Source organism: Lutjanus erythropterus, chromosome 1 (assembly GCF_056507025.1).
Source record: "Lutjanus erythropterus isolate fLutEry1 chromosome 1, fLutEry1.hap2, whole genome shotgun sequence".
NCBI classification, from domain to species: domain Eukaryota; kingdom Metazoa; phylum Chordata; class Actinopteri; order Lutjaniformes; family Lutjanidae; genus Lutjanus; species Lutjanus erythropterus.
Window position 1 is genome coordinate 30237643 of NC_139317.1, and position 24933 is coordinate 30262575.

At 40.6% G+C, this 24933-nt stretch overlaps 1 protein-coding gene across 3 annotated transcripts in view; it reads left to right on the top strand.

Moving 5' to 3' along the window:
* greb1 (growth regulating estrogen receptor binding 1) overlaps positions 1–22236 on the top strand; it is a 32852-nt gene extending 10616 nt beyond the window's left edge. For 2 of the 3 annotated variants that reach the window (XM_084719367.1, XM_084719375.1), the window contains exons 4-34: positions 697–873; positions 1181–1363; positions 2893–3006; positions 3459–3596; positions 4928–5089; positions 5498–5620; positions 7298–7483; positions 7707–7843; positions 8791–9067; positions 9166–9294; positions 9383–9577; positions 10348–10545; positions 10687–10870; positions 11319–11502; positions 11606–11742; positions 12330–12681; positions 12792–12907; positions 13310–13515; positions 14021–14588; positions 15144–15300; positions 15389–15491; positions 15867–16022; positions 16158–16294; positions 16407–16568; positions 18102–18306; positions 19359–19521; positions 19656–19774; positions 19946–20178; positions 20664–20864; positions 20963–21101; positions 22010–22236. In XM_084719367.1, the coding sequence (XP_084575493.1) occupies positions 697–873; positions 1181–1363; positions 2893–3006; positions 3459–3596; positions 4928–5089; positions 5498–5620; positions 7298–7483; positions 7707–7843; positions 8791–9067; positions 9166–9294; positions 9383–9577; positions 10348–10545; positions 10687–10870; positions 11319–11502; positions 11606–11742; positions 12330–12681; positions 12792–12907; positions 13310–13515; positions 14021–14588; positions 15144–15300; positions 15389–15491; positions 15867–16022; positions 16158–16294; positions 16407–16568; positions 18102–18306; positions 19359–19521; positions 19656–19774; positions 19946–20178; positions 20664–20864; positions 20963–21101; positions 22010–22173 (5705 nt within the window). In that variant the 3' untranslated portion in view covers positions 22174–22236. The remainder of the gene's footprint in view (positions 1–696; positions 874–1180; positions 1364–2892; positions 3007–3458; positions 3597–4927; positions 5090–5497; positions 5621–7297; positions 7484–7706; positions 7844–8790; positions 9068–9165; positions 9295–9382; positions 9578–10347; positions 10546–10686; positions 10871–11318; positions 11503–11605; positions 11743–12329; positions 12682–12791; positions 12908–13309; positions 13516–14020; positions 14589–15143; positions 15301–15388; positions 15492–15866; positions 16023–16157; positions 16295–16406; positions 16569–18101; positions 18307–19358; positions 19522–19655; positions 19775–19945; positions 20179–20663; positions 20865–20962; positions 21102–22009) is intronic. The other variant, XM_084719383.1, reaches the window with a different exon arrangement.
* Positions 22237–24933: the final 2697 nt, after the last annotated feature.

The window sequence follows — 24933 nt, forward strand, 5'->3', positions numbered from 1 at the left end:
GCTCATTTTCACTCTGTGTTCTGCCTAAACCTAACCAATCCAAAAGACCCAAACCAATGAAGGCAACGAGTTCTAGCCAATCAGAGTCAAGAGTAGGGCGGGTCATGACTTTCTTTGCCTCCTTCCTTACATATGCTATGTGCTAGGCACATCTAGGGGGAACATTTTGAAGATGGTTAAAAGTACATTAAAACTTCCAGTCTATATCAGTCCAGCATCTTGCTAGCATTAGCTGACTAAGTACAGGAAACAGGTAAGTAGAAAGTTGACCAAAGTTCCACCAGGAACTAAGCTTGCTAAGTTGTTACAGAGTAAAAAGGGGTGGGACTTAGGTAGGTTCAACTGGCAACAGGAGATGTGCATGTTCAAATAGGCACGCTGACCATCATGAAAATAATGAAAGAGAAGTATGATGAGTGTGGCTGCTTGTGAACTCTGTTTGATATGTTGTCTCATAATTTGCAAGGGTCAGTCTGGCGGTTTTGTGAGTGTGGTTTATTGTGTGTTGTAGTTGGATAGGGAAAATGTTATTCATCTGTGCTAAAAATAGACAACAGAGGAATGACAGCAGAAAAGTATCCAGGTCAGCTGTCTGCATTCTGTCAATTTTTGTTCGTCTTATTTGTTCAACAAAGTAAAATTCAGAAAGAAACTAGCAGATCATTTCATGAAAGTCCCGTCTTTTCCACCCCGCAGGCTTCTGTCAGGCGGGCAGGGATCTGCGTCTGTCCTCGCTGGCATCAGATCCCTTGGACGTGCCCCCTGGGTTCATGTTGGTCGGGGTAAAGTCGCCCGCACTCCCTGAGAACCTGCTTGTATGTGCCGTGGACCGCCGCTTCCTGCCAGACGAGCGGGGTCACAACGCACTGCTGGGTGAGACAGGAGGCTCACAGAGACAGCATCACTGTTTATTGAAAAGTTAAAAATTCTCCAAGCTTTAGGACTGAAAGCAGGGGATAGTTAGCCATTTTTAGAAAAACCTTTATTTGTATTCTTCTTACAGCAACTCCCAGTCCTCTTGAAATTTAAAACACTGCTCCTAAAACCAGTGTTGAACTGTTCTTTTAAAGTTGATGTAATGTATTTGTCACATTTTCTTCGTGGTTATAGTTTGGCTGGAGGAAAACATAAAACACAAACTATTGTAATCATACATTTCCTGTGTATCCGCTCCCTCCAGGCTTCTCAGGGAATTGTGTGGGCTGTGGAGAGAAAGGCTTTCGCTATTTTACTGAGTTCTCCAACCACATTAACCTGAAGCTCAGCACCCAGCCCAAGAAACAGAAGCACTTGAAGTACTTTCTGTACCGAAACAACCAGGGTGTGCTGGTGAAAGGAGCCCTCATCTGCTGGAGGGGACACGGTAAGAGACAGATATATGTGTTGTATTTGGCAGCTGTGTTATCTGCGCTCATTCAAGTATGATGATAACCACATAACCACTATGAATCAGGTGTATCGATATATAATAATGGTCAGCTCACAAGCACAATTCATGCATTAAGATAGAGGCCTTTATCTTTAATTTAGGTCCTGCATTGTTTAAAAAGTCTAAAAATGTGGCCTGTGTTGAGTGTACGGGTCTGTCCAGATGGACAGGTAGTAAAGCCTTAAAGAAAGGTGAGAGGTGAGACTACAACCTACACAGAGGCCACAGCCTGGAGGCAAGCCATCAAATTAAGATGATGTGTAAGGACACCACCTGGTGAATTGTCCTGTGAGAAAGGACACTAACCCTGAAGTTACTGTGTTCTCTCAGTGTTTTTAACCTCAGTCTGTTGTTTCAGCTTGGTTCTCAGTTCTTTACTGGGAGGGAAAGAGTGAGTCTTAAGAGTGTAAAAGAAGTTAGAGTTTACAGCATATCTGCGGTTACAATAAAAACATTATTCTACCCATCAGGTAATCTATTCATATCATTTTTTTTAAGAGTTAATCAATGTCAAATAGGGCTACCTCCAACCAAGGATTTTCTAAGGTGACTACTAGTCATTAGTTTAAGCTATTAGTTGACTAGTTGTTGCATGTATATAATATTAATTTAATTATTTAAAAATATATTTTGGGGCATCAGATAATGGGGCTGACTATGTACAGTTCTGAGTTCTGAGTTCTAACTTGTCTTGAGTCACTCCTGGTAAAAAGAAAATGGTAAAAAGATAATGTAGACGCATACAATCTGACATTAAATATACAGTGCAGGTTAGAGTATGTCATTTAATAAACGCTGCAGTTTTTTAAGACCAAGGAAAGTCTCACCTGTTGTTTCCCAATTACTGTAAAAGTCAAGGGTTAGCCCCAAAATTAAGCTGAACAGGAAAGGCTAACATTAAGCTAATGTCAATGCTAGCAGTGTACCTTTATAATCCTTTGTAATCCAGCCTTAAACTGCAGCGTCTTTTTTGGAGACTATGTAAAATAAATCCATAATATCAAATCCAACACTTAATGTCTTCTGTGATATTTTATCAGTTTTTCCTTGCCGAAAACAGTTGTTGTTTTTGGTGGTGTTAGTATGTTGGTAGCTGCCCGCACTGCTGAGTGTGGATGAGCTCTGATCCATAGATGTATTAATAGATCCATGTGCACAAATAGATCACACAATAGAATAACAAGAGACTGACCCTTCAAAATAAAATTGCTGATGACGGTAATGAGCTCAACCCTGTGGTAGGCATCACATGATCATGGTAACACGGTTATTGGCCCAGCCCCAGTACATAACAGGCTTTACTCAGTTTGAACTTATCTCCTTGGAACGGCCTCTGTTATTATTCCTGAGCTCTCACATGTGAATGCCCCCCCCCCCCCCCCCCCACACACACACACACTTCTACATAGTTTCTGTCTGTCTGATATGAAATTAGTGAGCTGGTGTTTCTTTGTGTATTTCAGATGGCAGGATGAGACAGATGGGATCCAGCCTCTCAGACGGCCATGCAACAACAGATGAACAGCCACCAAACATGGCACTGACTCACCCATCCCACACACCTGGCAGCTACACAGGTAACACACACCACAGATGCACATAAATCTGGACACATTTGAATATCAAATCCAAGTGTGCCACATTGATACCTGAGTTCTTGTTGAAATTTTGTCTCGTGACTTGGTTATGTGTTTGATTTTTCAGGTCTAATGAAGTGTTTTACTGTTTCAAACAGACTACAGACTCTAGTTTTACCATGAGAGTGCTAAACATTAATGGCAGTGCAAGCAGACACCTGTAGCTGTAAGCTTGCAGAAGCAGAGAGAGAAAGCAATAAGTAACAATCACAGAAATATTTTTCATGAAAAGTCATTAAAGTTGGGGGAAGCAGTTTATTTATGGCATCATTGGGAGAAAAAAATATTTTCAGCATACTATAATTCAAGTGGCCTGAGAGAAAACTGTGTTTCTTTCTCCAGAATCACTTACTGCACCTTAGATTTAATTTTTTTTTTCTGTCTGTAAACAGCAGGATCACAGATGGACCCAATGGGCCTGCCACAAATAGCTGACGTCCCTCACTCCCTGACAAATGGCAACCATGCTGTTCCTTCCATCGCCCAGCCACCTTTGAATCAGTCAGGGCCTGGGAGACCCACAGCTACAGGTACCAACTGCACACACTATGACTTCAGCTCTGTCATCCAGTCAGTATTCAGAAGGTATAAAGTGGTCAGTAGATATAAAATGTAATTTGAAAGACTGACAGATTTGTTTCAGTTATGTTATTGAGATTATGCTGAATTCCAATTACAATGTCACTGCGAGTGGTCAGTTTGTGTCTGTCTTTAAGCCCCTCCCCTGGGTTTCTTCACACCTCTGAAAGGGAGAGCTCCTGCCACCAGCAGCCAGTCAGTCTATGTGTGTGTGTGTGTGTGTGTGTGTTATAACACCCCTGTTATACAGGAGCCAGCCAGCTGCATTGTGTGTTGGGGGTTGTCCTTTGTCTTTGTGTGTCTCTGCCTCCCTCTCCCTCTGTCTGTCACCTCTATTAACCAGGGTTGTAAAATGCCCGTTCTGTCTCATCTTTTTTCCTCCCTTCTCACAGAAAGAAAAGCTTCCTTCCTGTTGATGTTGTTTTTTTCATTGCCCTTTTAACAAGTGGACCTTTTATGTGTCTCCCTCTTACTGCATTTCAACAGAGAGGAAGAGGAAGAGACAGGTTAATATATGACCAAAATACAATTGTTTTCCATTTCGATATCAACAGCAGTCCATCCTAAAACATCATGGAGTGCACATTCTCTTGATTTGTGTTAGAAATTGAAAAAATGTCTTTATCTCACAATCATTTCTAAAGAAAACTGAAAATCAAACAATCAAAAATCAATTCAACAAATGAAATTGCAGCGACAAAGATTAAAGCAACAGACCCAAAATACATATTCTTCAACTGGCCTGTAGTGCTCTTTATCCATCTAGATTGTTCTGGTGTGAGTTGCCAAGTTTTGGAGGCAACAGCCGTAGAGATGTCTTGAATATAATGGAACTAATTGACACACAGCTTGTGGTGCTCTTTTCTAGTAGAAAGAAAATAGTTCAGCTAAATTTTACTGCAGAAAGAAAGTAGTTCCTACATGATGAGGTCATGATCTCTGTAAACGTATGTTTTGGCTTTGAGCACCACAAGACATAGTGCCATCCAGTTCCATTATATTTGAGAGAAGGCAGACATCTCTACAGTTGATGTCTCCAAAAAACCAACACCAAGCACTCCAGAACAAAATAGCACCACAGGCCAGAAAAATATGTTTGTTTGTTTTTACTGAACTGTCCCTTTACAGCAGGAGTAGAACAGTGTGAGAAGCAACAAGATCACTTAGCTGGGTAAAAAAGCAAAAAAAAAAAATGTAGAACAGAAAGAAAATGTATACATTATAAGTGTCAAATACAAATATTTAAGCTAATAGCTATATGATCTTATTTTTTATCCTGTAGGGCCACATACAAATGCTGGACCTCCAAAAAAGAGGCACAAGGGCTGGTCGCCTGAGTCCTCTGCCAACAGTCTGCCAGAGAGCACTGTGAAGACACCACTATCTTCATCAGCCTTATCGACATTATCTGCGTCCTCTGTCATCACAAATGGAGTCAGATCAGGTAAAAAAAAAAAGACAAAGACAAAAAAGAGACTTTCCAAAAGGTCAGCCATGTTGGAGATACTGAACGTAAACAACGCATCCAAACTTGAAATTTTCCCTCATGATTTGTTGCCTTCAAATGGGGACATGTTTACTGTGAGGAGTTCATATGATGATGCGTTTTTTCTGTAGTTTAGACATCCTAAAGTCAGCTTCAATTGAATGTTCAGCAAGTAATCCATTCAATTTCTTTTGCATCTCAGTATCTTCATAATGGCCGCTCATCCGGATTACTGACCGAATGGTGACATTTAAATATGAAAATGATGTGGTTGGAGATATTTATTTAATGCTTTATGTGTTAATAAGACACAGTGTTTATGTGTGTCTTTGTGTTAATGAAAATGTATTTCTGTGCCTTCCCCAGAGATTGCAGCTCCGCTGGGTTCATCACAGGGGTCCTTAACCCCACTTTCTCCCCCAGGGCTGTCCGTTATAATCCCTGATCAGCTGCTACACACCTGCAGACTGCAACCTGTCATCTTTAAAGGTCAGCTGACCAGTTATGTCTGTGATTTATGATTATAAACCCTGCACGTAGATTAGATTAGATTATTTATACCTGTGACTCATCAGCCACTATTGACTAGTTTATGTTCACTGATCATTTTCCACCCAGCTGTCTCTACTGGACTTTCTCATGTGGGTGAACAGGTGAAGTTTGCAGTAACAACCCAACAGATGGCCACTTTAGTTCTCCTCACAGGGTAGAGGTCAGCCAACACCCGAGGCTGTTTCTCAACCTTTTTGCACTCCCCTCATCCTTTTCTTTTGTATCACCTGTCAACTCATCCACCTTCCCTCTCTGTCTTCTATGCCCTAAACCATTTCCCATGTCTGGTGCATGTGCTCTTATTTTCTTTGTTTTCCCTTCTTATTCATCACCTATGTGCCCTTCACCCCACTAAAAACACATCTTGTCATTTCCTGTCTTTGCCTCCACTTTAGCTGCTCTTTGTGCCTCCCATCACATATTCCTACCCCTGCTGTTAACCCTCTTTTCCTTGTGAGAAGATAAAACTTCTATTCCCCAACAACTTGACTGGTGGAGACATACTTTTTTTTTTCCTGATGCTGAAGTGGCCGACATCCTGAACAAGATCTCCAGCCTCCTGGTGAAGCATCCCTGCTCTAGGAATGCTGTTATCCATTTTGGATGCAATGATGCCTCCAACCAGACCAGAGAAATTTTAAAACAGGATTTTAGCAGACTCCTTCACACACTGAAAGACTGTGGATAGCATATTTTCATTCCTGGACGCCTGTCTCCACTGGGCTAAAGCATTAGTCATTACAGATGGATTCTCAAGGCCCAAAAGCAAAAGCAATTATAGACACGTTAGCACAGAACCAACAGTATTTTAGGAAAATGTCTCTATTTATGAGAGGAAAACAATGTCTCTGTATGATGATCAGGAGGAATTTCAGTCATTTTGATGACCAGGCTTTCTGATCTTCTAGGCAAGTGATATTCATGACACTGCTAAAATCTCAGATGGTGAACTAGCTCTTGGCCATTTCTGTAAATCTTTCAACTTGGTAGTTAATAAGCATGCACCATTTAAAAAATATAGAATACAGAATAGGTCAAGCCCCTGGTTTTCATCAGAAATTTCTTCTTTGATTCAAGAGACAAATAAATCATGAATGTATTGCTCATAAATAGGTGTCCCACATGGCTGAATCCTGGGGCCTGTTCTGTTTACACTTTACATAAATACATCAACTGTAACTGGGTTTAATATTTATCTATATGCAGATGACAATATTTTGTACTGTACTGTGAATGAGTCATAGTCTGCTGTTAATTTACTCCAACACCTCCTCTCTGATCTATAATGAACTGCTCTCGAGATATGTGAATGACTTACACATACATATAGACAGACATACAGGCAAATATTTTTGTTTATAGTTAGATTACATTAATTTGGCAGATTCTATTGTCTAAAATTCCCCTTCCACAGACATAGGGACCAATTTGTGGTTTAGTATCTTACCCAAGGACACTTTACTGTGTGGAAAAGACGATGAGGGGATCAGCTGAGGTGACAACCTGATGGTTAATGGCCAAGTAGATCACCTTAGCTACAGCCCCTAATCCAAGTTTTTCTCAGCAGTCTCACTGTGTTCATCTCTTTTATCTGTCTGCCTGTTGTTGACACAGGTCACGGCCCACTCCCTCAGCTGACTGGCAATGTCAGCGAAGTGCTTGTCAGCACGCTGCTCCAGAGTTGTTACCTGAGCTCCCAGACACTCCCCAGAGTCTACCAGCACTATGGACCTTCACCTATTCAGCCATTGTCAATTGAGATGCAGATTCTTCTCACAGTCTACTACCTTGTTCAGCTTGGTCAGTGTAAAACATCTTCCAGAATAAAGTCTATGATCACAGGATTGTAAAGAGAAGTGACTGTTTTGTTCATGATTTCTTTACTGTGCCTCATAATGGCCATTAGGAGGCAGACAGGATAACAGTTAATGAATATGCTCAACTACGTATTCAATAAAAGTATTTTGAATTCTTTTTCACCATACTTATTATTTTCATTGTCTCTCACCTTTATTAATCCAAGGCCCTGACCAGGTGCCCCTGATAGAGGACTTGGAGCAGATATTCATGAGGTCATGGAGGGAGTCCCATCTCAGTGAGATCAGACAGTACCAGCAGCCTCAAACACCAGCCACCCAAGGGAGGCACTATGGCATAGAGGTGAGTCAAAACTATTTTGTTTTTTATCGGTCACTGCTTTGGTGCACTTATCCCAAGCAGGGGCACATTAAGTTTGTCACTAAAGGTAATCCTAAGGCAAACAAATGTTACAGAAATAAATGGGACTGGATATTGACCCTCAGTATCCTGCCTTTTGAGTGCCAGTACTTGACCGATAATCAGCTGTTCAAACTACTGTGCTTGTATCCCACTCAGTGTATTTTGTCAGTTAATGAAGTCCATTAAACAGTGTGTGAGATCCCACAGATGCCTCCTGTTTATCCTCTCTCTACTTGATCTGATGCAACAAGTGCTGTGCAAACTTCTGTCAGTACCCTTCAGTCAATAAATTACTGTTCGAATGACAAATGTTATTTTCCATACTTTCATACTGACTTGCCCATATTAGTAAAAATTATGATTAAAAAATTATACCAAGTAGGTCTCATGTAGAACAAAAAAACAAAAGTTTTGCTAATGTGTAAGTAATTCAAGTGAATTTTCAGCATGTAATCCATTCTGTTTTTTTTTTTTACATCACACACTGCTCACAAAACTCAGATCAAACAGTCATACTGGGCACTTCTGATCAAATATGGATCAAGAGTCTGTTACTGCAGTGCTTACTTCTCCCTTGAAAGTGAGAAATGAAGAAATAACATGAGGAGGATAGAGAGGGACATGCACTAACATGCACATGCAGCAGTCCCGGATAAACAGAGAAGCTTCGATCACAGTACACATAGAGGGAGTGTGACTTCATTCTGTGCTCTGAACGTCATTACTCCACTATATATTTACAAGACAAATAGTTTGCTGACTGCTTAATGTTGTATATTGCACCTTTAACATGCTGTCATCTTCATCCTTCATCATTTCAGAAACAAATACTCATGATAAGATGAATAAAGGAACAAATTGCTCATCCTTTTCTACTCTATCTCCAGACACCATGCATCCTGCCTGGGCTGCCCCAGCATCTCTCTCTACCTCCCCAGAGCCAACAACCCCTGTCCCCCAGCCAGCTTCCTTGGCTCGCCCAGCTGGCTGCGTCGTCCTGTGGAGAGGGCGTGGTGGTGCTGGGGGAGCAGATCGGCTCTTTGGCTCAAGGCATCCAGCAAACGTTCAGCAGGTTAATGGAAGGACGGCTTGAAAACACCAACTACGTAGTGATTATTGTCACTGCACCGGGACAGGAAACACAGTCCTGTGTGGTAGTCACAGGTGGGAGTTGTAACGGTGTAACCTTTATTCCCAGGGAGTAAACAATAAGAATAAAACAGCATTTTAATTCAGTTTATTTTTTGTGTGGTGTGTTGCAGGTAAACATCAGTGTCGTGCCTTGGCAGAGAGTATGTACTCTCCCAATGAGGGTCTGAAAGAAATCAACCACCAGCTCTCCACTGGTGTTGCCCAGGAGCTCATAAACTACTGCAATTCTCTTGGACAAGGTGTGTCTGACTGTCTGTGCCTTTTGTTTTGCATGCACATTTATGCTTTCCATACAAGCATATTAATGTCTACCTTTCTGTTCCTCAGATGGTGATTTGGATTCCCTGCTGGATGGTGCCACAGTGGACAGCAACGAGCCATCTCCCTTATCCAGCAGTCAGGAGTCAGCTGAGGAGAGGAATCTTAAAAACACACACAGTCCCAAGGATTCTCACACACAGTGTTCAAAAGACTCCCCCAGTCCTAAAGAGAGAGCTTCAAGTCCCAAAGACACCTGTTCAGGTGAGAAACAGACAGGTTGAGGTGTATACATCATGTGGAATGCATTTCCTTGCCTCTCTACAGTGTGAAGAAGAAAAGAAACCACCAGCTCTTCTGAAAACACTCGGCTTGGAGGCACAGCATTATTTCAGCTGAGACGCTTTGGTTGCTATGATACCGAATATTCACAGAAGTAACACTTAATTTATGTTTTGCAAGAACCTAATTTCCTAGATAGTTTATTAAAGGGACTTATCCATCTAAATAGTTTTGGTGTGAGTTTTGGAGATATCGGCTGTAGAGATGTCTGCCCTCTCATGAATATAGTGGAACTAGGTGGCACATGGCTTGTGGTACTCAAAGTGCCAAAAAAGTATACATTTTAAAAATTCAAGACAAATATCTCTTTCCTGAAATCATGACCTGGTTACTCAAGATAATCTACAGACTTTGTGTGTCCCGGAAGACCTACTTTGGTTCTAGTAGAAGGAAAGTCGTTTCCTGTAGATTTTACCATAGAAAGAATGTGTTTCCTACATGAACCTGCTCACAACACCGGAACTACTTTGTTTCTACTAGAAAGAAAATATTTCCCACCTGCCAACATGGAGGGCGTGGGGTTTTATCACCATTACTGCAGCCAGCCACCAGGGGGCAATTGACATGTTTTGGTTTCATTGTTGGGGGAGATGACATATTGTCCATTTTCATACATGTCAGCAGTTGAGACCAGGACAATCATTACAAGTCTTTGACTATGATTATATGAATTTGTGTTTGTATGTGTGCAGAATACTCTGTAGAGTGGCGTGAGGTGCGACCCATCCAGCTGGCAGTGGCCAGAAAGCTGCTTTCCCATGTTTGTGCCATAGCAGACTCCAGCACACAGAACCTGGACCTTGGCTCATTTGACAGGGTCAGCTTCCTCATCCTGGTCCCGCCCTCTGAGGTCACCTTTCAGCAGACCGTCCTCCACCTCTGGAGCTCTGGTTAGTTGCATGGCTCTTCTTGTCAGTTGTTTTTATTCATTAGGAGAGACGAGAAAAATCGTTTTATTTTGTGTGTGTGCATAGTGATGTGTTTTTATGTTGACCTGTACCACCCTCCTCCTCTTTGTCTGTGTCTCTCAGGTGTTCTTCAGGAGCTCGGGGGTTTAGACCAGGAGTGTTTGTCTCAACAGGATGCTGAGCGTTATGTGGTCAAGATGGATCAGAGTGCCCAGGCACAAATTGACAGCCTCATCCAGGAAGCAAACAGCAACACCTACACACTATATATCTTGGTCCATGACCATGCGCACTGGGACATTAACAGGTGTGTGTGTGTGCGTGCGTGCGTGTGTGTGTGTGTTTGAGAGAGAACAATCAGAAGTAATGTGAAATGAGAAATGATTAACACAACAACAATCTAAGAAAAATCTAAGAAAAATTAAGTAAATAAACATAAATATTAGTAATAATAACAACGTAAACAGTTCAACAACACAAAACAATCAACATCAACAAGGACATACACATAATGGCTCTCAAATAATATCAAACCACACCTACTACATCTGTTACAAGCATCATCTGCATATGAAAGAAATAAAATAAATAAAAATACCAGATCTAATTGTAAGGTAAAATAAAGGTAAGTACAATCAAAAAGAAGAATGTGTGGATTCAAGATAAATAAAATGAGCAAAGAAGTCATGAAAGGAAAAATATGTTTCAAGTGTGTTTTCTCTTTCTTTAAGTCTCTGTCTCTTTCTCACACTCAGTGCATCCTGCAGTGACTCAGACAGCGGTTTGGGTCTGGTGGACCAGCTGTTGAACTCCCGCCAGGTCAGAGACGCTCCAAACATGCTAATTCTTCACGTCACCTCCTTCCCCTTCGCTCTGCAGACACAGTACACCCGCATTAGCCCCTACAACGAGATCCACTGGCCTTCTGCATTCAGTAACGTAAGACAGAAGTCTGTGTGTGATTGATTAGGGGATTACATGTGAATATGTGCATATCTGTAACACTGTGTTTTTGTGTGTGTGTGTGTGTGTGTGTGTGTAGGATGTGGACCTGTATCATGAGAGGACGCGGTACTTTGGTGTGTCAGAGCTTTTAGAGTCGACCCATTCAGGGAGCAGTCTACCTCTGATGCGTTATGACTCCTCCTTTGAAAGCATGGCATCTGCCTTGGAAGAAAGGTAGCATAAATACACACGTATTTAAAGGGTATCTTCGGTATTTTTCAACCTGGACCTTATTTTACTATGTTTTTGGTTAGTAACTTTGCCATGGGGACAACATTTTTTGAAATTGGTCCAGTATTTAGGCATGCAACATGAAGTGGAAGTGAGCTAAATGTAATCTTTCATTGCAACTACACACCATCAGAGTTCATCCACTAAAAGTGCCTGTTTTTGACAGGGACGGGCTCAGATTGTTATTATAAGTGTCTGACAACATTATGGAATGGATCACTCCAGAGAGAGACCTTATTTTTAAAGAGGAAGATATGTTTTGCTTAACCAGAAGAACCTGTTTTATTGTTCTTACACTTACTCTGATGGTGTGCAGTTACCTGAAAAGATTGATACTCAATACTCAGTTCTAGATTAATTTAAATTAGTCCCTTAGATGCAGGTACATGGGAAAATAGGGTTCAGGTTACAAAATACTGAAGTTACGCTTTAATCGAAACAGACACCCTTCACATCATAAACAAGTTTGAATTCCTTGCAGGCAGACACAAAAATTGAATAAGAAGAAATTCACAATGTCTCTTTTCTAGGTTCCCTAAGCTGCACAGTGCTGTGATCCGGACTACAGTTTTGATCCAGCACTACTGTGTAGCTCTGATGGCTGCATCTGGCAGAATCAGTAGCTCCCATAATCTCCACAAACACACCTCTGTGGAGACACTGGAGATCGTACAATCACTGCTCACTGCTGCCCAGCAATGTCCTGCCCACCATGGATACATGGTCCTGCTGCGGATCCCCTCCTTGGCTCTGGCAGCGTGGGCCCATCGACGTCTGTCCAGAGTCAGGAGGCAGCTGGGTCTGGAGGACAGTTTTGAAATCATACTTGGGAATCCAAACCAAGCCCTGAGTATTGGACAGAAGTTCACTGATCAGATCAAGGTGGGGATCAATCATGTTGTCGCTAGATGAGCTCACAAGTAGAAGAAATAAAAAGATACTAATTTAGGAAAAAAAAACGTGTTTTCCGTACTTGTGCATATGTCCTTTAGACATGGCTGAAAATCCAGGATGCTGACTGGGTTCCACGGACCTACCTGGAGCTAGAGGCTCTTCCCTGCATCCTGATCCTGTCAGGAGCTGAACCACTGGGAGAATCACTGCCCAGGTACACACACACTGAAGCCCATTTTACACTGACAAAAAAACCTGCTAACAACCCCTAACATCTGGCTTTGTCTTCATAGTGACAGGGTACAATCGGCATTCATTCCCAGGTCAAATGACTCTGCGGTAATCACGGATGGTTAATGGTTAAAGCTCTGATCAGCTATGATGGAAACATGACATGCAAATTTTTGCCCTTTTCTGGCAAAGACAATGAAGGCTTGTTGCCTCCATTGGTTAATTTCTGTGTCTTTTCATGAGCATAAATTGGTTTGATTTATAGCAACATCAAGATTATCAATCTCTATTACTTGATAAAAAGCATAACATCATAGTTTCTGGCAGTAAAGCCACATAGGACATGTGATCTGGAGCTAAAACAGTGAAATTATTTTGCCTACAGGTCACTGAAGTACTGTGATCTCAGGGTGATAAGCTGCTCCTACCCTCAGCGCACCACACTTGAACAAGAGCTAGGACTGGCTGCTTATCTAGTAAAGGCGGAGTCACGACCCCCACACAACCCTGGACCAGGAAGTGATCTCCTGGAGAGTGATGCAGAGAAACTCAGTAGTACTGACAATGAGGAGGAGGAGGGACAAGAGAATGGTGAGATGAGATGCACATCACTTGCTGTTTGAAGGCAGAGGTTTTCAAAGTCAGAGACTGTTGGCCTCCTTCAGACAAAACTTGGAAAAAGTTGAACTATCTGAACTATCTCTTTAACTAAATCACACATATTTAGACAATTGACCTGCCCCTTTTTGCTCTTTTCTGCAGTAACAGTTGAGCTAACTTGGCACTTCAGTCAACTTTCATGCTTCCTGTTTCCTTTACGTAGATATACTGTGTGCTAGGCTCAACTATGTTAAAAAGAAGGTGGTTAAAAGATGTTGCAGCGAGACCTATAAAAATGACTTATAGTCAACCAGCCTGGTCAGGCAAGTGGGCCAGAAACCTTCTTGCCAAAAGCCAAGTTTTACTTGCCCCTGTACCAGTCATTTTATTTATTAGCAGTTATCAAATAACAGATAAGACCACCTTCTACTCAGAAAGCTTGGTCCTAACTGATTTGGTGGTTAATTTATTGTTCTTTTACTCCTTCTGTTTCCAGGGAACTCTCCTCTGTCATCCAGTCAGCAGCTCCAGTCTTGCCCAGACAGTGGAGCTTTGGATCCCTTCCCTGCCCAAAGCACCACCTCTCCAAATATCCAAAAAGGGACTATGGACACCCTACAATCTCCCTCACAATCACAGACTCAACTTCAACCCCAGCTCCTGTCTCAGTCTTATCCATATCCTCTGCCTACACCACACCACCAAAATCAGCCTCAAGTGCAGAGTTATCCCCAGGCCCAACCCACCTCCCAGCTGCAACCACAGCCCCATATTCAGGGTCAAAATCATCCGTTATCTCAAACTAGTTCCTACCCTCATCCTCAGCCGCTTCCCTCTACCCAGTCTCGTCGGCAACACTCCAAATCCACCTCCTCTGGGTCCTTGTCCCCACGAGCCTCCTCTCCTCATCTGAGCTGCTCGTGGGCACGGGGAGTGAGTCGCCCGCCGTCTGTGCTGCTCCCTCGTGCTCTCTACGATATCATCACAGCCAGTGACAGCAGCGGGCTTCCACGATGTACTTCATTCCTGCCACACATGTCTGTTGCATGGGCGAGCAGCTTCAGGTAAAACTGACACCTACTGCTACATACCACTCCATATAGTATGATATCATAGATAAACGAACCGATTAACCATTTGCCAGCCACTATTCTACCTCTGGGACACTAACACTATTTCAGACTGCTACTACTATACAAAGATACCATAATTTGAACATATACAGTGATATATACACAGAGCGTCCAGAGTATACAAGTGAAACCTTAAAAATGTGGCAGTCTGATGGACTCCCTGCTGCACATTTAAAGCATCAGTCCAATAAAAGGATAAATCTTTGAAAATTTCCTTTCCTAATCTGGGACATCTGATGTGGACTTCTGCGTTAACACATACAGCTCCTTTGAGTAGTATCTAGAGACTTGCAGAGTAGCAGTGCATGTGCAAAAGAGCCATAAGTTATCCTATTTTTCTCCAATAAAACACTCCATTACTAGATTATAACCAGAATTGACATACATAGTTTTGTTCTATAACTTCGTCAGTGTGTCCTGGAGAGATTGGACACTGAAAGTCTCACTAGGAGAACTATAATTATGAATCATGTCTTTCGTGTGCAGGCCGCTGCTGAGTAAGATGATGACATGTACAGAACAATCACTGTACTATCGCCAGTGGACAGTCCCCCGCTCCTACCACATGGACAGCAGCAATCGCACCGAAGGACGAAGTGACAACTTTCACCCTCGCAGGCTGCTGCTCAGTGGACCTCCACAGGTACTATCTGTCTTCATTTATTTCTTTTATTCAATGTCATGCTGTGCTGTATCCTTACATTCATTTCCCTCGTCCTTTCCACGGTCAGGTGGGTAAGACAGGAGCATACTTGCACTTCCTGGGTATTCTGTCCCGGATGCTGATCAGGCTGATGGAGGTGGATATTTACGATGAAGAGGACATCAACTACAGTCAGTATCTGTGCAGCATTAGACACCATTAGTCTGTTAGTCCCATGCATTTCTATATTTTTGTTTCCCCAATCCCTCCCTGGTTTTCAATGTTTTGCTATTACTGGTGCTGAGATCCTATTATTGTATTGAGGATTTTGTCAGGAATAGATTTATATCTTATTATATTATATATAGGATATTATATATATTAGGGGTGTGTATCTCACTGACTGAGACATTAAAGTCTGACACATCGGATGCATGAGTGAATCGTTACACCCCTAATATATATATATATATATATATATATATATATATATATATATATATATTATCCAGCATGCTGTAAACTCATGTGTAACCCATACACTTGTAAATGTCTTGTGTGTTTAGGTGCCCAGGTGGAGGGGGTGCAGTACCACCCACCCAATGCTTCCTGGCCAAACCCAGAGGCTATGAAGACGATGCCCTTTGACTACACTATCCATGACCCCAAATATGATGACATCAGCTCTGTCTTTAGCCCTGGATATAAACCCAGTGCAGAGGGTAGGCACAGCAACATATTAACACACAACAACAACTACTGTAAAAAATGTAAAAACAAATCCAGACTTCACTTAGAAGTCATCTTTTTATCGTGATATTGTCCTAATCTGTCTTTGTCCCTGTTGTTCTTCCAAGGAAATCCTGTGCGTCAGGAAGATGTTTACCTCCGTAGGCGAACATCTAGGATCAAGTTGTCTAAATATGCAGCCTACAACACCTACCACCACTGTGAACAGTGTCATCAGTACTTGGGCTTCAACCCCAGATACCAGGTCAGCAGAACACAACAAACACACGACCTGATGCGCGACCCTTGCACTCTGCTTTTGAAATGTTTAATGTCACAGGTGATGTTGAATGTCCTCTCTCTGATTTTATGTTCAGATGTATGAGTCAACACTGCATGCCTTCACGTTCACACATCTACTGCTTGGGGAAGAGATCCAGCTCTACTTCATCATCCCAAAGTCGAAAGAGCACTATTTCAGCTTCAGCCAACCAGGAGGCCAGCTGGAGAGCATGCGGCTGCCTCTCACCTCTGACTGGGTAAGTCCTTCCTTGCTACTGAATCTCAGAATGGAGCATTTCTTTTGAGTAAAAATGGGTGAAGTAGCAGCATAAAGGCCTTTATACACCAGCAGTGACACAACCAAATAACACAAAATTGCAGATATTACGGCAAAATTTCAACATGCCTAACTATTCAAATCAATCTCAACACCATTTTGTGAATAAATTATTGAGCTTCAGGTACAATTGCACTGTGGAAAAAGAGATGTAGTCAACATCAAAAGAACATGACCTGGGTTTCCTTTTACTTAATAAAAATAAGAAAAAAAAGGGCATAGCTGGGTATACCCAATATTGAGAACAAGATGTGTCCAGTGTAAAAAGGCCTTAAGGCCTTTAGGTTATAACAAATGAAAAACGAGCTGGAAAAAGAACTTCAAAGCTGACTGTCTCACCTCCACACAGCTGGCCAGTTGCTGCATGGAGTGAATGTCAGATTGTTGGTTTTAGAAAGTTGCAGAAGTTGTCGTATGCACCCACCCCAGCTCTCACATCTGAAAGGTGTCGAGGAGGAGGGTTTCAAAGCAGTTCAGCTTTCCAAGAAGCACTTCTAGTGGAGACAACTGGCGCTTTAGGTTGAGGATTACAATCATCAGGGAGGATATCAATAGTTTAAACTTTGCAAAATGTTCTTGTCACTGCTAATCTCTCAATACAAGAAACAGGTATAGAAATGATGAAAAGAAATTAGAAATAAAATTTGAGTCAAATAAATGAAGCAGTGTGCCTCACCTACTGACCCTTGACATTACTGATATTATGAAATATTAATTTCCCATTTAAAAATGCTGTAAGTGTAAGTTTCAGGTGATCCCACAGTACCGTTGCTTTGAAGAGGTAACTTGCAGAGTTGATCACAGTACAACAACCCTGAGCTCCACTGGGTGGTGCTACAGGCCAGACTATGGTTCAAATTGTCATTATGGAAAATGAGTACTGTAGCCGAGTGGTTCATATTTATTTTCATTTTTTAATGCATTAATTTAATGAGGCACTAAAAACTTCTGACAATAACTTTTTTAAAAGTTTACATTATACATTTATGAGAATTAAAACAAGAACAAGTACAAGTAAATAGAAATAAAAAGAGAAAATAAGGGAAGAAGAAAGATGACATTATTAATGTCAACTTAAAAGAAGAACAAGAAGACATTGCATAATGCTGTCTTGTAAATATAAATCAAAATAATAAAGGGATTTTAAAAAAAAGATTAAAAACACATCATGTCTATAATAATGAGTTTTAATAAGTGATTCATAAGATAATCACAACTTTCCAGCAGACCAGTCTCAAGCATCTGTTCATATCATCATCATTCTTCCAGTGCTCACTCTCTGCATCTTATATCTTTGTAGGCCCCCAGGGGTCCCCAGACCCTATTTTGAAAACTACTGCTTTCGTGTACAGGCCATGGCCCAGAGAAAATTATGTTTACAGTTGCAGTTAAAACTTACTTCTTAATCTAAAAATTAATTCATTTTGTTTTTTAATTTCTTCCACTTCCCCAGAGCCCAGACTGCATCAAAAGTCCAATCTTCACTCCAACCACCGGCCGCCATGAGCACGGTCTGTTTAACCTGTACCATGCTATGGATGGAGCCTCACATCTACATATCTTGGTTGTAAAGGAGTACGAGATGGCTGTGTATAAGAAGTACTGGCCCAACCACATCATGCTGGTGCTGCCCACTGTCTTCAATGGGGCTGGAATTGGTACGTTGGGATTCATTATTCATTCTGAGCAGTCACATGAACACACATTTACAGTACTGAAAGGTCAATAACAATAGTTTTTTTAATACATAATCCACCACCTTAAAGGAGAAATGGATGAGTAGGTGTCTGCTTATGAGTCTTAAAAAATCATTAATAATCTTTTAGAAGGAGTAGATGTTAATCTCCTTCGCTGGTCATGAGAAAAAACAAAAACAGGAAAAATTATCTGAACTAACAAACCGTATTGCTCAACTGGATAGTCAATATGAGGTGTCGCCAACCCAAGATGTGTATAAAGAACGCCTTTCCCTACAATCACAGTTTAATACACTGACTGGAGATCATGCTGCTGAATTGATCCTTAAGTCTAGGAGTAATTATTATGAACAAGGGGACAAGGCTGGTAGATTGCTTGCTCATCAATTATGTCAGACCACTTCTTCCCATCAGATCTCCCAAATCTGAATGTCCTCAGGCATCACAATAGACCCTGAGGGTCTCTCTATTTTTGACTCATTTGGTTTTATATCTGGCTATAAATTGAACTTCAATAAGAGCTAACTATTTCCTTTAAATAAAGCAGCACATGACTTTCCATTGCAAAGTTTGCCATTTAAAATTGCAAAGCACAGCTTCACTTATTTAGTGGTTCAGGTAACTGACAAAATCAAAGACCTGTATAAGGCCAATTTTATCCCCCTTCTCAAACATGTACAAAAGGACTTTGACCGTTGGTCAGTGTTTAAGCTGTCTTTAGTTGCTCCTATTAACTCAGTCAAAATGAACACCCTAATAAACAGATTGTGGAAAAAAAGGAGTAGATGTTTATAACGATTAAATTGAGCAATATGTTAATGAAGTTTGGCAGACAGTGAGACAGGCAGTCACTGCCCTCCAACTCCAGAGTGTGCATTTACAGAGCAGTGGGCTTTTTTTAAAAAAATATTGAGCTTTGTTTTATGTCAGTAGACAATTCACAGAGTTACAAACAGCTGATCAACTTACAGTGTAAGTCTCATCTTCAGTAACTGATTCTTCTTCTTTTGCAGGGGCTGCTCATTTCCTGATTAAAGAGCTTTCGTACCACAACTTGGAACTTGAGCGCAGTCGGCGTTTGGAGGGAGGGGGCCCGGCAGGTGACGTCTGGCCCTTCATCATCCTGGCTGATGACTCCTGTGTTATGTGGAACACAGTGGACTTGGACGCACGCAAGTACGTACACGCCTCTTATTTATATGAATAAATACAAAGAAAATAGCTGTCGCTTGTAGTGGAAGCAAGAATATGTTTATTTATTTTAAGAGTTGGTTGTAATATCGCTGCTGTTTGCTGTTTACTGTCATTAGTGGTCCAGTGGAGCACGCTGTGTCACTGAAGCAGGTCTTACAGCACATGGAGGCCTGTCCAGACCTGGCCCACTACGGACTCTGCGGGATCAGGAAGTGGAGCAGCCGTGGACTCACAGGTCATCTATAAACAAACCCTCATAACAAATAGTAAAGCTTAAGCTGACAGAATCAATAAGTTTTTAGCTACTTTATGAATCACAATGAAAAACATAAATTATTTTGTAATAAAATGAAATTAAGTGTAATTAGAATGAATTTGAAGGTCCAAATTATTTTGTTTCCTCCAGGTAACAGACAGAGGGAGCCTTTCTCCAGAGGTCACCTTCATGACTTCCTCCTCCTCAATGTCGACCGCAGTCAGAATGTCCAGTACAACCAGAACCGCTTCACCTGTCACGATGTGGACTTCACCCTGCGGCTACACAGCGCTGGACTGCTTGTCTGCCGTTTCAACAGTTTCAGTGTCATGAAGAAGCAAATTGCCATAGGAGGATACAGGACGTTTATTATTAAGACAAAGGTAGATGCTGAACACACAACATATTTTTTAAGAAGAATGATTTGAAGAATACTTAATAATTATTACTTTACTTGTGTTCTAAGTTACACATTATATATAACACCTTTCCAGCTGGGAACAAATAATAGTCTGAATTTCACATAAAAGCTAATTCCAATTAGAAAAAGGTCAATTCAACCAAATAACCATTTAAAGGGATGGTTTGGGTTATTTTAACTGGGGTTGTATGAGGTACTCAGACCATCGTCCACTGTATATAATACACTGGCTATCAATAAGTAGCTCATACAACCCCACTCCAAATAATCTTAATTATTGCTGTAAGTATTATGGTAAACTGGTGGCTGATATTTTGACTAGTTTTCTAGCAACCAATATAAATATGAATAATATATGCATATAACAGTTAATATGTGTGTTGTGTGTTTGTTTATGAAGGTTTATGGTAACAAAAGTTGCTAAACAAATATTTGAAATCTCTCCAGATGACAGACGTTCCCACCTCAGTGGGGCCCTCTCAGTATGTCTGTGCCCCAGACAGCAAGCACCTTTTCTTGGCCACACCAGCTCAGCTTCTCCTTGAAAAATACCTGCAACACACCAGCCAGAAGCTGTTTCCACTCAGCACCAAGAACTACACACACCCTGTACTATCGGTGGACTGTTATCTCAACCTGGGACCTGAGGTACACACACACACACACGCACACAGAAGTATAGGTCCACATACCCATAAATTCCAACATAAATGATATAAAAGTGACACTCTTCTTGACTCTTGCAGGTGACCGTGTGTTTTGTGAGCTCCAGACCTCACTCTGTCAACATCAGCACCACAGGGCTGCTGTTCAGCGGCCTTCTCCTCTGTTTCGCTGACTCTTTTGTGACTCCTGGGTTCCTCAAGAAGTTCTCTTTCCTCAAAGGTACAAAGACAGACCAAATACAATGAAAAAATATAGCGTGATGTGTGTTATAGGTGGCACATATGCAGTGATGCAGTGATGTGTTTTTGAGTAACATGGCCTGAATTTGAGAAACTTCCTAATTTGCAGATCCTTAACTGTTTGGTAACCATGGTGATTATGGTTAGGTGTTAATAAATGATAGTTAAGAGTACCTAATGGTAGACTTGGCTAACAGTAAATTTCCCAAAAACCACATCTTTGGATTTCTCTATAGATGTTACCAAAACCTCAAACATACTTGAAATATAAAAAAAAATGCAGCAAAAAAAGAATGGACACGTAACTTGAAGACAGATGAGTTAAAGTATCTTTCAATAAGAAAACAAATGGTTTCAAGGTTTAGTTCAGTGAGAATAGAAAAGTAGTGTTGGTTGCTATGTAACATAAACATAACATAAAAGTAACAAAAATTTATAAGCGATAAAGTAAGGTAAGATAGGATAGGATTCATAAAATTAGTTAGGATTTGACTAATAACTCGTGTCTCTTCCTACAGTAAGACTTAAGGTAGGAAGTTTCTGTAATATGGCCCAGACGATACAGAGCAAACTATACATGAGATCTTAGATTTTCTTAAATGTGCTACGTGTCTAGTAGTATTTTAGTAACAAAAGAGTATTACCACATGGGAAGAAGGAACATACCATGTAGCTGCACTGTAACCAGTTCAGTTTGGCTCAGTTTCACCTTTGCTACATGTCATACACATCTCTCTTCCCACACTTCCTGTCTGTGTCTCTACAGTCTGCTAAGTAATACTGTGAAATGCTAAACACTGCTCATGATGATGGCATCCTCAAGTAATTTTGACTTCGATATCATAGTTAAAGTCTCACTTCCTCTTCATCCTGTCTGCTGCTCTGTAGGTGCAACTCTGTGTGTTATCAGTGCAGATCGTAGCTCCCTGAGGCAGACGGTGGGCAGGCTGGAGCTCGAGGAAGAGTGGAGGTTCAGGCTCAGTGACGAATTCCAGACTGCCAATGCCAAGGAGGACCGACCACTCTTCTTTCTGACTGGAAAACACATATGACTGAAACAAAACAGTCACAGTCAGGAATGAAATCACTTTAGTTGCCAAAGGGAAGAAATGTTCAAGAGAAGATATGCAAAAGACAGTAAAGTATGCATATTACCCAGCCCTGTGAGACCTACTGGAAACGTCATGGATGGAATATGAACCATGGATCATTACCTTTCACTGCATGCACACACACAAACACACACAAATAGGATTTGGGCTGTGATCTTTGAAAATGTTAATGTTATGGGCAAAGAAACAAGAGGAAATAATTTTGCAAAATGTATTTTTTATGTGGATTTTACTGAATCATGGATATCCTGTGAGTCAAAGGATAAATCTGTAATATATTTACTGTAATAAATCATAAAATGACCATGATATGTTATTAGAGTTGAAGGAAACACTAACTTCACTGACAACAACACTACAGCCACGTTGTCCTTTAAACTTGGACTTAAATGAGCAAGTATCTGTTTATGAGTCATAAGAAATCATTAATAATCTTTGAGAAGGAGCAGACGTTTATAAAATTTAAATTGAGCAAAATGTTAATAGAGTCTGGCAGACAGTGAGGCAGGCAGTCACTGAACTAGAGTGTGTATTTTTGGAGCAATAGGCTTTCGTTTTCAGGACAACAGGCTTAGGTTTACATTGACAGACAACTGACAGTTACAAACAGCTGATCAGTTTACAGTGTCGTGACAGATTCATAGAGTATCAAGATTTACAGCATATATGCAAAAGAAATATGTGTAGAAACTCACTAGACACAGTGATTGCAGGTACTGCTTTTGTATTTCTTCATATGCATTTGCAGGTCAAGCTGTGTTCACGTTCCTGTTGCAATACCACAGTGTTCTGTACACTTCCTTGCAGGCGCACATGACATGAGAAGCTTTAAAAAAAGGCAAGACACAAACATTTGTGTGCAATGGTAGCCGATGTTTGGCAACAAACATATTTGTTGGACAGTTTTTGTAGAGGTTTGTTTTGCATGTCTGTTTTTACATATGAAATATTTGGAATATATTTTCTCAGATTTGCAGTTTGTAAAAAAAAAAAAGTACTTATTAACTGTGTGTACAAGTATTCTGTTTGGATGTTGGATGTTGAATTTGTTATGCTTTCTGCTTCAGAGGATGTATGATGATTTTTGTTTGTAATCCATTGTGTGTTGGCAGCATTTCACAATGCACACTGCCTTTAACTGTATAAATGTACAGACATTTGACATTTCTTTTGTGTGTGTGTGTGTTTTTACAGGACGTCACTTGAATCTTTCAAAGTTAAAACTGAACAAACATGAACTGATGATGCCGTATGTAGAGCCAGTGTTTGGTTGGTTCATTCTGGGTAGAAACATGTTGATGAAACTCAAAACTTCAAGGCAGCTTACTTCAGTAGATTTTTGAGTTTTGAGCACAACTCAAACTCTTAAATTAATTAGTTTTAGAAACCCCCCAGAAACTATATTATTATCTCAACAAAAGATTAAGGGACAGCAAAACTTTTGGTTTATTTATTTATTTTGGTTATTTACTTTGGAGTTTGAATTTGATTAAAAAATGAATGAGTTTTCTCAGCTGTTTTTTTTACAGTGTGATGGCCTTCGTGGACGAGGATCCACGCCCTTTGTAGATGTAAGCAGTTCATTCTAAAGTAACAAAAACAACAAGTCTTATTTTCAGGTTATTATTTCAGGTGTTTATACACTATTGACATACTTATAAATATTATATTCCATTCTTGCCATATTCTGCCAAGACATCCTCATAAATCTTACACACTGGACCTTTAAAACAGGACAGAAACAAAATTAATGTGTGCTTTACATGGCTATTATGAGGAATTTGATTAGAATAGCTGATACTTATCTGACTTGGACTGCCAAGTATAGTTTGTATAACCTTTTTGATACATTACATAAAACAAATGTTCATATTTCCTATATTGCCAGAACTACTTGAATCTACACTATAAAAAAGGAGCCTGGCTGAAACAAACGTCAGTGGACAGAAAGGATGTCCCCACCAGGCAGAGGTGTTTCCTGCAGTGTCTGTGATCAGTAGATATCTGAGACTGCAAACTGGGCCTCCAGTCCAAATGGCTGGTAGCCTAAGTATCACGAACAGAGAGAGTCAGATGGCAAACTTGACTGTTCAATGACAGGACACACTGCTACCCTCAAATGCTCCCTCTGTCCTCACATGGCAGCTCACTGGTGTGTCTGAGTGTGATGCAAGCTGACTTCAGAATTTATTTTAGGTTTCTTAGTAAAATAAGTGCTTCACACATTAGACTAGTCATTCTAAAGAAAAGTCCCAACTATTTTGATGTTCTATTTGTTATTCAATTTTTAGCAATGATGTAAAACTTTGCTGGTTCCAACTGATTAAATCTAAGGGTTTGGTTTTCTTTGTCATCTATTAATAGTAAATGAGCCTTTGGGTTTTTGACAGACACAACACAAAACACAAACACAAAAAACACAAAAAAAAACAAACAAAAAAACACAAAAAAAGCAATTGGAAGATGTCACTTTGAGCTCTGGGAAATTCTGATGTGCATTTTTCACACTTTTTTTGACATCTTCTAGACAATTATTCACAGAGGTAATTGGTAGATTAATCGATAACAAAAATAACTTCGTTGCAGCACTAACATGCATGGTGTCTCAATATTTTGAAGGAAAACCACCACCAAGTAACAGAAAAACTTGTCCCTTAGTCAACTTTCTCCATGCCATGTGCCAGTGACATATAGTCTCTT